Raw genomic sequence first — 15,559 nt, forward strand, 5'->3', positions numbered from 1 at the left:
TAGAAACGTGATACTTGTCATAACGTGATCATTATTATAAAGTTGATAAGACTGCTTAGAAGATGGATTACTGGGTCGTGAAGCAATTAATTATTATGTCGCGGGCAATGAACTCTTACCCTCTAAATGAGGTTAAGAGCATTTTCTTCTCCACTAATTTTAAAACAATGTGCGTTTACAGAATAATTATGCAATTTTAGACCACAAGCTCTACTAGTGTATTCAATTATCTATAGCGGTGCAATTTATTTATAAATAATTAAAAACTCTGCTTGGAGATTGTTCGGTAACTAACATTTAATATGCAACTAACACTCTCGTACATAATAAAAATCCTAATATCGCTCGCAACAACACTCCAGACGCTGTACTATCATGGATTAAGTCGGGTAATTCAGAACTTTTTTTTATAGATATTAAGCTAAATACTAATATTCTTATATAAAATTAGTAAATTGCAAATTTTAGTTTTATTAAATCTGGACATTTGCCAAACTTTTGTTTCAGGTCTGCGAAATTTGCAAAAGCGAATGTAAATAAAATAACTTTTCCTGACAAATGTCGTCGAGCGCACGGATCCCGCATTCAGCAATTGTCCCGCACTCAAACACTTGATTACATGGCATAAATCAGAGGGTGCAATAATAGGCTGAACTAGCGCAGACCATTCTGCGCGATTTATTCACCATTTCGGTCACGTAGCGACCAAAGAGGTAGCCATTTGGAGGCCAGAAAATGATTCCAGCGACGTTTTAGGGTCTATGTAATTGAAGGTTGATTTATAAGATGATTACAGAGTCAGGAGCTTGTCAAAGTTCGAATGTGATTCGTTTTTGGAATTCATTATTAGGAACATTGTGCTCTCCGATAAATGGTCAGTATTGTGCCGAATATTTAGTAAAAAGGTTAGATCAAGTTAATTTTTACTCGATTTAGAGGTGATATTTCAACCAAAAAGCCGAATATATCATTTTTTTATATTCCATTAAACATTTATATTTAAATTACTCTTGCATACTTTGATCAAGAGTATCAATGTTTTACGACCTAATATATATATATAAAATCTAGATTAAGATTAGTGAACCAAATAAAACTGTGAACTTTTGATGAATCCTTCTTCGACGTCCGACAGCATACGCCGTTAGTGCAGTTATACAACCAACTGATATTGATACTACTCGATGAATATATGTTTATAATATAATATGTTAGGGTATCTAATAAAGAAAAAAAAAAGCACAAGTGGATATATCACGAAGGATATACCATATTCTTCCACTCTAATATTTCGAATAACAATTAAATAAAGAATCAAACATTCGCAATTTCTTATATTATCCTGGTTCTCAAAGGTCCTCTACCCACTAAAAACTCGATGAACCTTCTTGGGTTCGAAACGTATCGTATATAAACAGATAAGGCACAAAATGATAGTAGAATCGAAATAACTACACATGTGTATGTAAGCATCATAACCCATCGCTGACTGCGTTCTATTTACGGAACAAATTGCACAGGAACATCAAAGCATACTCATTGAACATTTTGAAACAAATCGCATCCAACGATTACCATTGTAGCGATCATAGAACAATATTTGGAAGTGACATGTTTTTAAATAATAAAACTTGGTAATAAAATAATTGTCAATATGTAAAAAATAATAATGCGTTCGATAAACTAAAGAAATGTCGATTATAAGCCGGGGATAGGATCATAGTTTTTAAAATTTTGCGATAAATAAAGATATAAAAATGAAGATTGGCTGACTGAACTTGCGATCCTTGGCAAACGTATATGAGTTCTATAGACTATGTTATCCCCTACATTAAAAAATAGAAAAAAAAACTTGGTGTTAAGGCTTTGTGCAAGCTTGTCTGAATAGGTACCTACCAAACACTCGATTGCATGGTACAAGTGGGTTACTACTCATCAGATTTTCTACTGCCAATCACCAATACTTAGTATTGTTGTGTTCCGGCTTAAAGGGCCAATGTAATGTGTTCCCCATGAGCAATACTATCGATAGTATTGCAAAAACCATTCTTTTAACCTAAATTATCGATAGTATCAATAGTGTCGCTGCTACCTAAGCTAATAGTGTATTGCTTACAGGGATCTAGCGATACTATCGATAGAATTAATAGTAATGCTCAAGGATACTATCGATAGTATTGATCAAACGTTACTATCCATATCCTGAATAGTTTTCGAGGTCAACTATCGATAGTCAACCTATCGATAGTTCTGCAACGCTGCTTCGTACCATCAGGTGGTCTATAGTAAAACAAAAGTGCTAGATGGCATATCTGCTACATCCATATTCTGAGAACGTTCGGATTGTTTAGCGATAGTGGTATAGAAACGTAATCTAATCTAACTTGAATATTGGAATATATTTGGATTAGAACCAGCAATATTATTGGAAAATAATGAATTGAAATTGGGCACTGTGATAATTTACAAGCTTTGTGTTAGACGCGAGGTTGTGTTTGTGTATAGTTGAGAGAACTGAGGGTATCGTTGTTAATATAACAGAGCCGATAAAGCCCTGTGAATAGAGCGATTAGATTTAACATAAGGTATATTATACACTACAAGATTATATAGATGAAAAAAAAGCATGGATTTAATATTTGTTGACTTTTGAGTTAATTGAATATAATATTTGTATTTTAAATGATGGCAAAGAGCAACTACTGAGTTTCTTACCGGTTCTTCGTGATATAATCTACATTCCGAACCGTTGGTAACTTTACATTTTATACAATTCTGTGAAATTTCGGATTAAAAATGATTTTAATATAAAAGTCTACTTGATTATTGAGTATTAAACGAGGATATCGGGTTTAAATTTGAGAGCATCAAAAATCACGTGTTTACTGTGCATATAATTTTAGTTCACCAATCTAAGTGGACCGAACGAAATGGTGAATTTTGAATATTAATTGTTGAAAAAAAATATGACATATTTACACTTTGTAATTCAGACTAGTAATATTGGATTATTTAAAGATCAGATAGTATATTTGGTTGACGTTGAGTATTTAAAAAAAAATGTTAAATTTATTGATTGTTAACATATCGATATAATAATATGTAGATAAATATTCTTAATTGTATTTTATCAAAGTGAACTACACTTCTTATCTAAATGTTGTTGCTATATTAATACTGCGTTTTTGTTTTAATTGTGAGTATTAAATGTAATTTATCATATTTTTTATGTAATGTTCAAAATATACTATGAATTATAATTTAATATCGAAAAATTTTTTTTTTTTTTTTGTTTTAATTTAGTATAATGAATATTTTAACATTATATTCTTTACATAATCGGATAACTTTGTACAGTTTTTGGCTTTAATTATGAAGAGCTGGTTTCTTTAATTGAATTACAATAAAAATCTTGTTCTTTTCTTAAAAATATATATTTTTCATCAATACACAAACATGATAATAAAGATATTGAGTAAATAACAAATTATAAAATAATCCGAAAGTATTGCGCACGTAAAAATAACGAGCCGTGCTTGAAATGCAAATTTTATGTTCGTGAACTTTATTTCGTACCTATAACGTGCGGAACTGAGATAGGAATAGCGTGCGAGAGGGACGGCATGAGATTAGACGAAATTTACATAACCTTTCTTTGATATCTTAACAATTTTCGGCCACGGTGGCTAAGCTAGAGATTATGAGATATAGAGAGGAAAATTGTATGTGCAAACACTCTTTATCCGTAATGTTTACCCTCATGTTTGATCCGATATCACCCAAAATTGTTTGGGTACCACACCAACAGCCATACATGCTTACGTGTCTACGGAAATGTAACAATATTAATTTCAAAAATAGCTTAATATCCGATCACTTTATTTCCAGCGAAATTGTAATTGTCATGGATTATTTGTTATTTATAATGTTTACGATGACGTCATTTATACAATTCTATTCAGGATGATTCGAAATTTAAACATGTCTACTCACCCAGCTACAACTTCGCCCCGCCTGTTAGGATACAGCTCTGGATGTTGGCCGTATCTAAGGTACACTTCAAACTGTTGTTCTGCTCTGTTAAATGGAATATTATAATATATATTAGACCTTATAATATAAACATATTCGTTATAAAACAAAAAATATTAAGCTGCAATTCTGTTGTATTTATATTAAATGACTACTGAACCGTGGCTTCGCACGTTTCTTCAATAATAAAAGGCAATTTTTTTTTATTGCACTAAATTTGGAATCGGTGATATATTTTAGAGACTATATAGATAGATACATTGATACATAAATAAGGCGTGGATTTAGTATTGTACTTTATTGACATCCTCATCTCTTACTTTGTAATTGGAATGCTGGAAAAGATTAACCACTGAGTTTCTTTCCGGTTCTTCTCGGTAGAATCTACTTTCCAAACCAAGTTTTACATTTAATTCAACACTGTAACACGACGATTCAGAAGTGCTTTTATGAGCCTACTTAAATAAATAATATTTTGATTTTCATCCTGAAAGTTATTCCTTTCAGACTTGTTAGGTAAGAATTACGTTATCGTAATAGTTCGGTAAATATACATAATGTGTAACTTATACCCAGCACTCAGGATATCTTAATGTATCTTTACATCAGTGTTTTTTTTTAGAATTGTATCATTTGTTCCAGAGATAATACCCTACATACAAAGACACAAAATTTACTTATTTATAAAATTCATATAGATAAATAGATTCTGTTTAAAAAAAAAATGTGGTAAATTAATTTCATTCATAATTTTATTTTGAGCTTATTGCAAAATGCTTAAAAGGAGTACAGGGTGTTCTCTTCACTTATTAGTATATAGATAACTTTGTAATCACGTCAACTGAGAAGTTATAGAAATGTTAGGGCTCAAGTTATATTGGTTTTTCTCTTGATATACTTCTGGTAAAATTTACTCTGTCTGTTACCGCTTCACGCTTAAACCGTTGATCTGATTTAGGAGAAATTTAATATCGAGATAGTTTGAATCTCTGGAAAGGAGATATATGATACTTTTGATCCCTGGAAGGGGTATAAACGGGGTGACAGTTTGTGTGCTAGAAAATGATTATAAAAGTGTGATTATAAATTTTGCTTGGTTAAAGCCGTAGGTTCAGATAGTAATTTATATGGTTAAATTACCTTGAATCAAAACTGAAGTATGTTTGATCCGTGAAGTTATCAGCATGGAAGACTATCTTCACGAAATTCGTCTCGGATATGAAAGTCTGCGGCTGTTCTATCTCTCCGCAAAATAGACCCGGCTCTTTTCTATTTGAAACATCTGTCTTCGCATTTCCGTCTACTATCTGGAAACAAATAGAATTATTACTATAAAGATAATATAGTAAAGTAAAAAGTATTACAATGTAAATGTCCTACTGCTGGGATGCCATCGATTTTGAAGAGAAGGTTCGGAGCTTACTTCAACACGCTGCTCGAATGCGGATCAGTGTATACATCTTTCGGATTGTCATTCGACACACGAGATGAGATTATAATGTAAGTAAGTACATGAAAGTTCAGTAATGCTTTACCGAGATTAAACTCAGAATCATCGGTTAGTTTTCCCATCTTTTAACACAGTGACTTCACGTTTCGAGCGTAAAGTATATTATATTTTCACAATAGATATGTATGTTATGACCACTTTCATACTTTAGATTCTTAGTTAATTAGATTTATTTTAAGTAAATATTACTTTAATTGTTCCACTACGGGGCTAAATTTTAATTTTATCTCAGGGAGAAGGTACTGGAACTACATATTTCCCGCTCGATGCTCTTATACGGGTTGGGCGATGGCGATACACGATGTACGTGGATGCAGATTTCAGGATAGCACGAAATTATACTACTTAAATTAACTAAAGTTCTGACACATTTTAAACTCACAGTCCCTGGTTAGGATTCTCGTGTTTTAATCACTGGGCTATTAGTAATTCGGCAGTCAATTCTCAAGGTTGTTGTAGATTTGGCGATATGTAAGGAATGGTTAATTTTTTTACTGCGCTAATATCCTTGTACAATCACGAGACCCATATACCCATCCGATTACGGACATGCCGGATGTGTTAGCCAATATGTGTTTTTCCACAAAAAATTGAAACGATTATTAAAATTTAAATTAAATCAACAAGAGTTTAGAGATGGTGAATGTACATTGAATCGGCTTTTGTTGCTGAAATTTGAATAAAAGTCTATTAAGACTTGGATTGAAAAAAGTAATGAATACATACGTTATAATTAGACATAAATATTTCAATACTTTAATTAGATTTTTTTTTTATATATAATTGTAATCGATAAACTTTGATAATTGCACAAACAATGATACACTAACGTCTAAAATCAATTTGTATAAATGGTCTCCAGAATATCCGGATACGACGAAGTTTATTCACTTTCGAATTTTCGAAATCACGACAGGGGAATGATCCAATAATTATCCAGCCGTATTGCCGCTGTTCGAGTTCCGAGTTCTTTTAGTTCACGAAGTTCAGAAATTAATTAGTTGAATTGGTAAAGCGCTCACCAACTCGATTACGTCTTCTTGCTTGGTGATTTTCGGGTCTTATGGACTTTGGCTTTCTGTTTTATTTAGCATAATTTCACCCTTAACGTATTTTCTCGTTTCCACCTTTAATATTTAAGATATTATAGAATAGCTTCTCATTTAAATGTCATCTCATTAAAATTTTCGATACGTATATTTATTAGTATACAACGTTGGTTTCAGAAGTAGCCCATACAAATTCATTGTTTTTTTTTGGAAAATTGAAAGACATACATTTGTTACGGAATTTTTCACCATTAAATTTTGTGTAAATTAAAGTGCTAAAGGATATTATAACACTAATGATTTTTTAGTTGACTGCACACCTTGGGAATGAAATGATCGCTTCCAGGCTGTTTCAAATAACTAAAATATAATTATTATTGTACACACAAAATGGTAAAAAAAAAAAAATATCCCGCTGAGTTTCTTTCGCCGGTCTTCTCAGGTCCGAGGTGCCAAATTCCGAACCGGTGGTAGATTTTTGACAATCAATAAGCAAGTGTAAACACTTCTATATTGAATAAAGATTTTTGACTTTGACTTGGACTTAAATAAATTGCCAAAAATATACATTTCATATAGAGGTTTGGGAATTAAATTTCAAAAATCAATAGGCACTTTTTATATATTGAAGCCGATTTTAAAATTTCTAATAATCCTAGACATTTTTGATCACAAACTGAAAGAGCGTGCTTCTGTAAGAAATCACTTCGTATCTCGCTCGTGAAAGTTGACAAATGATACGCCATTTTGACACGTGTTCCCAAAGTTTTATGATTATTATAGTCAATACCGCATATCACTTTCTGACGTTTCAGAATCGTGTTCTGCAGCGAATTTGTTGTTTACTGAACTTTTCTCTGAACCTTTACTGAACCTTTTCACAACTATAAAACGATAACAACGTCTGCTTAAAATAAGCATTACTTTCAACCAAATAAATATTAGTTGAAAATGATAATGATAAAAGTGGTACCTTTCGCCAAATGACATTAGAAGCACAGCTTTAAATTGAGAGGGTTCGATTTCGTGATACCAGGAAACCTTTGACTTTTATGACGTTTTGAATAAGATCCAAACCTCCTTAAGCAGCAACAGGCAGACTTGTCTCAACAGTAGCAGATTTAAAGGTTAATTTTCATATTTAATAATGTCGAGAATAAATCGACGCACGTGAGTTATATTTTAGTATACCTGCATATATCCCTTGTGACACGTAGTACCATTGATAAGAGTACCGACTTTGAATTTTTTAAATCGTATTCTTAGTATCCAGTCTTTTGGTGACCCTCGAAACGCTCTAAACCTGTGAACACAGAAGTAATTGTGAGCAATTTTGTATCTATACAAATGATGAATTTGTCACTGGGAAATTGAATGTAGAATTCTTTCTCCCGTATATATCGATTCATATATATATCTCAATATTTGTCTTCATAATGATCCCAGACATTTTATTTGACGTATTTTCTTGTCCTTGTTCTTGTTTTTGAAAACTATAAAAATATTAGCTAGCTTTAAATATATTAACTATAACAACTAACAAACAAACTAACGCTCAAAACTTTTACGTTAAATACAGAATCATTCTAATTGTAATTGTAAAAAAAGTATTTGAATTGCTGGCAATTTTATAAAAAACTATTCAATAATATATTTGGAACATCGTCCCATATTAATCAAAGTTATATTTTCAAAATTAGATTTTCTTTTACAAATCAAATTAAGGCCAGATTACATTATTGAAAATAATAATTCACTTTGCTTAAGAATCGTGTAATGGATGTTTACAATTTTTATATAATTTTAATATCCATCATCTTCATAAACTTTACTATCCGTCATTCGTTCACAAGTGTTATCAGTGTAATTTGTAATTCTTTTTCCTAATTTTGAAATTCGAAATTTAAAAATCTTTTTATATTGATATGCTTTAATGATCCTTGCGTATTTGAATCCTTATTATTCATGTTATAAACTTCTCGAACATTTTCACCGTCTCGTGTTCCCCGCTGAATATTCTAGCTGTAAATATGACACTTACCTATATGTACAAGTGAGAGGTCGGCCGAAGTTTTCAGCCGTCACCGGAGGCGACGATACATCTTCATATATTTCAACGGTCTTGTTGCAGTGATCTCTCTTTGAATCTGTAACAAAATAAGAATATTTAGAATATATTTTTTTATATTTATATTCGCAGGTTTAAATTCTTCCAATTTATTTATAAACTTTTAAGAGTAGGTATATCTCATGGAACATCACATAAAATTGCACAAAAACCACCTCAAAACGTAAACGAGTGTTTATATACAAACACAGATAAAATATACAAATACATTTAATATAATAAGAAACGGATTCAAAGTAATTGCGTACGATTTTTAGTTTTTATTTTCACGATTGATTTAGTGTTGATGATTATTCTTATATCAATTTTATTTATCATAGGATTAAAACTGTGGTACTGTAGGTTGTATTCACTAAAAAAAAAAATAACAAAAACACATGTAAATACGTCAATCCATTTTGGACTAATGTGATGGATTAGACTTACGTGTAATTTTTTTTATTATAAGACCAAGTCAACTTAAAAGCTTCTGTTACTTATACGTGTCAATTTAACTAAACAACAAAAAATTTAGATGTTCTTAATAAGACAATTTTCCAAGTCTAATATACTAAGCCCACTTTGATGAAATTCGGTATGAATATAGCAGATATAGTGAAAATCAGACAATGCGGTAAGTTGACACCTTCACGGTGCATGCTACATACGTCTCTCAACCTGACGAGCGTCCTTATAGTCCTCGTAGCCTCGTAGCCTCGTAGCCTCGTAGCACTGGAAAGCTGTTATATATCATTGTACTTGTTCGTATTTAATGCGTTTGTGTTTTATTGATTCAAAATAGTTGAAATGTTTCGCTGATATAATATAAGTACGCGAGTCATCCTTGACTGTATTCAACGGTAATTGGTGTATTTAAAAAATATATATTAGATAATTGTTACTAACGGTACAACAAGATCAAAATACTCTTTATTGTACACCAATAAACACATTTAAGAAAGATGCACAAGAGGCTTTATCGCTAAAACAGAAGAAAGAAAAAGAGGTAAAAAAAAGGTAGAGGTATAGCCTAGATAAACATAATATATAAATAAATTACAATAAATAAAATAAATACATCTTTAAAATAAATTAATGTACAATAATTAATATATACGTACAGATGCATACTTATATGTATATAATTAGATACAATTTATGTATCAAAATAAAATAAATTCTCGTGAAACGTTAGACTGAAAGGTAGTATTGTTTTTTTATTAATTGATGCTTAAAAGAATCAAGAGTGGGGACTTTTTGATAGCAGCACGCAGATCCTTCCACAGTCGTACTTCGATTGTAAATATTTATATAAATACATATATATAATAGAAGATATATACATAAAGCAATTTATAAAATGACTTTGTCGTACTGTAATATTGAATCTCTTCAAGCTGTTTTATATAAAGATTATTCGTATTTTTTTCTTTCACGATTTTTTTTGCTCTCTTTCTATCCATTGTGTGTTTAGTTCTTTATGGCATTATTACATTTGTAATAAAAACCTCAATGTATCTAATTAATCCTACGTTACATTTATATTATATTCATTTTAATTATCTTATTTATGATATAAGGAAGATTTAATTAAACGATTTCAGTGATAGAATGACGAGATGATAGATCAAACCAGGAACGAAACGATGGTTGTGGGTTCAATTTCAAGTCAGAATTTTTATGAGCTTAATTTGTATTCAAAAGTCATAATGCTCGCATAAATGAAAAGGTGAAAGTGACGAAACCTACACGTGTCGAGATAAAGTCTAATCCACGTGTAACCTAGGTCGATACTCCTCCTTTTCAAAGGGAGACCTTAGCCCAGCATCGGTTCCGATTACATACACCAGAGAGTTACTGTCTGGTATATCAAAGTATCTATATTTTCGTTTGCAACTATTAAAACCGACGTCAAATATTAATCGTGGAATATTGCTCACTAACTTCGTGGCAGACTGTAATTGCTTTTTCAAACTTGTTTGTTTTGCATTGTTCCTTCTTCCGTTTACATCCTCTCGTAATGCAGCCGTGGAATTAATTGATAACGATTGAGATTTCCGAGATAACTCAGTGGATTGGTGAGTTCAGAAATGTTTAATAAATTAAACGCATTATCTTTAGCAAATCTGCTGCTTGCTGCTCCTTCGCTCATAGACCATTGAAATTAATATTTTTATTTAATAAAAAAACAATATAATTTCTAATTTATTTGTTTTTGTAGTAATATTTTTACTTTTGTAATCATTTATTAATGACTAACGATGGAGTTTTATATACATCTTATATATTGTACATACAGACAGATGTTATAAAGATATGGATCACTATCCATATTGCACTAATCGTACAAGCTACATTGTAAATTGCGGGATAGAACAGATACTAATTACCTTACAAAATAAAATAAAAAATCTTAGCAACCAAAGACAGAAGTTATTTCTATATAAATAACCGGTATCACTACTACTAACCGTATTAACTCGATAAACGACTTGTAGTTCACGAGTTCCATATGTTCGTACGTACAATTAAAAGGAACTTTTTTTATTGCTTTAGTTTGTTATAAGAACCTCGTGATCTGCGGCCTTGTATTTAGTAGACCAAAGAGGCGGTATACAACACCATATAAACCAAATGAATAGATAAAAAAATTCATATCAGAAATGATGTAAGTATAAATATAAAGTAACTCGATTCTAGCAGCGCGAATCCCCTTGACATTCGACTCAAACCAAAATATTCCTGAAACCTCATAATGGAGAAAAAAAACAGGAAAAAGTTATTCGGTCCGCTGGGGTTCTCGAACCATACATCACGTATAACGTATCTCTACGAATATTATGTCTATTACATTTAGTTGGAAGAGAAAATTCTATAAAACTATGATGTATTCCGTTATTGAACTGTCGTATAATCCATTACTTTGATCTTGTGTTAGGGATTTTAAGCAACTTTCCGATCATAAATCAATTAGTTGTTTGAAGGATATATCAAAACTGTTAATTGCCGTATCTGTGAAATAAGTATATATCAATTTTAAGCCCCTTTAATTGGATTGTAGGTTCTCAGTCACCTTGATCTATACGAAATATAATATTTTATTCAATCCATTACGAAATAAATCATTCGACTTGTATTAAAATATATTAATATATTAATAACAACTATTTTCTTTTGTTCCATATTTATTTATTATTAAGATCTTATCAATGTCTTAATGATAAATATAAATCAAAGGCTAATGCATTTATTGAGTATAATTGAATAAATCAATTAAACCTAAATTAAAATTAAATATTATAGAATCCAGAAATAATCAATAATTTTAAATACAAAGAAGCATTCATTATACATTAACCAATCATTAACATGAGAAAAACATTTTTATTATTCTGTAACATTTCATTTAATGTAAGAAATATTCACAGCATTTAATTTCATAATATTCGTATTATCTCGTCCTATTCGTCGATTTTTTTATCAGTCCCTCTTCTAATGTTTAATTTGTTCGAATATTTTTTTTGTTGTTTTCAAATATTTCATAAAATTTAACATATATAATAACATTATTTACTTAAATATCAAACATAAATAAAACAGAATAGATATCGTTATATTCGGTTATTTGATTACTAATAATGTTAAGGAAATGTAACGTAAAAAATCCTTGTTGACTTCCAAGCAATATATATTACAAACATATATAATTGTATTTAACTAACATGACTTTGTATTTTTAAATGATGAAAAAGTGTAACTACTAAGTTTTTGCAAGTTATTCTCGGTAGAATCTGCATTCCGAACCGGTGCTTCGCTTGATATATTTTGTTAAATGACGACTCAAAAGTGATCGTAAAAGCCTACTTGAATAAAGTATATTTTGATTTTGTAATGAAAACATTTTGAACGGTAACTTAAATACATAAAACCTATTTAAAATGTAAATTAAAAAGTAAGTTTAAACGTATAGATGTTTGTTAGTTTGACGCAAAAAATTCTGAATGGATTTTTATGAAACTTTAAAATAATATAGCTTATACATAATAATGACATTTAAGCTATAATTTATAAAGATATACCTGACAACCAATCCCTAAATCGTGAGAAAAGCCGAGGGCGAAAACTAGTGTCAGTATACCTGGTTAATAATGTGCGAAACTATAACAACATATAAAAAGTTCACACATTTGTTCCTTTTAAAAACTCCAAAAAAAATGGGCCCTAAGAATTACTAATTCTCTGATTGTCATTCGAGTTTAAATTTCAATAAATAACAGATAACTGTGTCTTGTTTATGTCCCATAAAACCATTGTTGTTTAATTTCGATCGGTCGGTTATTCTGATTGGTAGAAACTGTCAGGCTTCATATAAGAACTTGCGTAGATTAATCACCTTGCGGTTGAGTAAATTCTGTGATTTGTTTGCACATTAAATACGCATTAAATACTGTGCGTAAGTATGTGAGTGTGTGTAAATATATATTTTTTCGCAGGGCTCATACGAATATAACTTTTAATAGCCTCCAAATAATTAAAAATATACAGCCTGGGAATGTCCCAAAAACAAAAGAATGATTGGTCGTAATGTTTGTGTAGCTTTACAAGACATAAATTATTCATATGATATTAAAAAGCAAAACAAAGTATACAAAAAAAAGTAATATTCAAACAAAGTTAATTTAAATGTAACATACAATTCCAGAAAGTAATATTGAAAACGGGAAACCATTTAACATTTCAGCTGAAAGCGTAGTTAATATTAAACAAACAGTTTATAAATCATTGTGGTCGACAAATTAAAACACGGTAATGAATAATTGCTGAACAAACTAACGTTAATAGCGTCGTATATCTGTTAAATGAGGTCGATGTGATGAAACAGTTCTCGTCAGCCAAGTGCTGCGAAATAAAACTAAAATAAAATGAAAAATAAAACGGTCAGTAATTATTAAATAATAAATAATAATAAATATTGGACAACATCACATACATTACTCTGATCCCAATGTAAGTAGCTAAAGCACTTGTGTTATGGAAAATCAGAAGTAACCACGGTACCACAAACACCCACACCCAAGACAACATAGAAAACTAATGAACTTTTTCTACATCAACTCGGCTGGGAATCGAACCCGGGACCTCGGAGTGGCGTACCCATGGAAGCCGGTGTACACACTACTCGACCACGAAGGTCGTCAAAATTACATAGCTATAATATATAATTATAACTACATTATATATAATTTAACAGAGTTTGGACCCAGCTTCGTGCGGGCGCAATTTACTAATGAAGACAATATAAACTTTTGGTCTGATGTTAAGTCACCACCACTCACAAACATTGGGACTGTTAGATATATTAACCATATACTACGCCACTGCGCCAACAACCTTGGGAACTAATATGTGCCTGTAGTTACACTGGCTCACTCACCCTTTAAACCGGAACACAACAATATCTAGTGTTGATTCTTGGCGGCAGAATATCTAATAAGTGATACCTACCCAGACGGGCTTGCACAAAGCCTTGTCACCAAATGCTGCGTTTATCATTGGATAAATATAATACATATAAATATAATTTAAGTTTGAACTACGCCATGGATTAAGAGGAAGGCTTATGTGTATAATACATGCATATAATAGAAGAGAAACGCCGACAATTGTAATTCTAATAGACGGAAGGAAATGGTTATTCTTTAATACAAAAGTCGTAAATTTCAGACATATTCATTGACTCGGAATATTCCCTAAAGAGTTATTTGTCTGGATGATAAGTATGATTGATGATAAAATGATGATCGAGTATGGTTTTTATAACACTCATCTTCAGTGGTGTAGGCTGTGCCTAGTTTGTCAGCCAGGCAGTCCAATCCATTCGAAAAGGGACTCATTCAACGTCACATTTTTTTTTACTGAGTTTTTATACAAATTCTATGAATTTTATATAAGTCATAGTAAAAGTTTTAATAACTTCAATTATCTTTTACAAAAGAGGACTACATGGCTATAAAAGATTAATTACTGGATGAAACGATGAAAGTAATTAAACTCATTGAGCTATTCTTTCCAGGAAATCCTAGATTGGGATGTTGATAGTTTTATACTTCCGTGCCTTCGAAGTTACGTAATCTTTGTCTATAAATGATTTCTGCTCGGTCGTGTCATATTAATTTCTTATCGGACTATTCGAGTGCTGAGATGGCCCAGTCGTTAGAACGCGTACAACTTAACCGATGATTGTGGGTCCAAACCCTGGCAATCACCATGGAATTTTCATGTACTTAATTTGTGTTTATAATAATTCATCTCGTGTTCGGTGGTGAAGGAAAACACCGTGAGGAAACCATGTGCGTGTGTCTAACTTCAACGAAATTCTGCTACAAGTGAATCCACCAACTCGCATTGGAGTAGCGTGGTGGAATATCCTACTAACCTTCTCTTCAAAGGGAGGAGGACCTTAGTACAGCTGTGGGAAATTTACAGGCTGTACATGTTGCTAAATTAGGGTGCAGAGGTAGAAAGTGAAATTTGTGTTTGAGCTTGAATTAGTTATTTGTCTCCTGCGCAATTAGATATAGCTTAAGAATATATATCAAGGACAAATTTGGACAGCGATTGAGACCGATTTGTTGAAAGAATTACCACGGGTCAGACAAATCTATCACTTATCAGAGTGATGACTTTAAAAGTTGTTCTATGTACAAAAAAGGCCTTCAATGATAGACATTGTCGGAGGCTTATTTCCAGCAATGGATGTAAAACGAGCTGATGATAATTTTGTTTCGATTGATTCAATATTTCAAATATCTAGGTACAAGTTAGTCTACGTACTACTTACCAATTAAACCTTATTTAGGA

At 31.3% G+C, this 15,559-nt stretch overlaps 1 protein-coding gene across 1 annotated transcript in view; it reads right to left on the reverse strand.

Moving 5' to 3' along the window:
- LOC125066023 overlaps positions 1 to 15,559 on the reverse strand; it is a 106,497-nt gene that overhangs the window by 11,631 nt on the left and 79,307 nt on the right. The window contains exons 2-5 of the mRNA XM_047673902.1: positions 8,633 to 8,738; positions 7,783 to 7,894; positions 5,173 to 5,339; positions 3,994 to 4,077 (exon numbers count right to left, since the gene is read on the reverse strand). Of these exons, the coding sequence (XP_047529858.1) occupies positions 3,994 to 4,077; positions 5,173 to 5,339; positions 7,783 to 7,894; positions 8,633 to 8,738 (469 nt within the window). The remainder of the gene's footprint in view (positions 1 to 3,993; positions 4,078 to 5,172; positions 5,340 to 7,782; positions 7,895 to 8,632; positions 8,739 to 15,559) is intronic.

The sequence above is a fragment of the Vanessa atalanta genome, chromosome 8 (assembly GCF_905147765.1).
Source record: "Vanessa atalanta chromosome 8, ilVanAtal1.2, whole genome shotgun sequence".
Lineage (NCBI taxonomy): Eukaryota > Metazoa > Arthropoda > Insecta > Lepidoptera > Nymphalidae > Vanessa > Vanessa atalanta.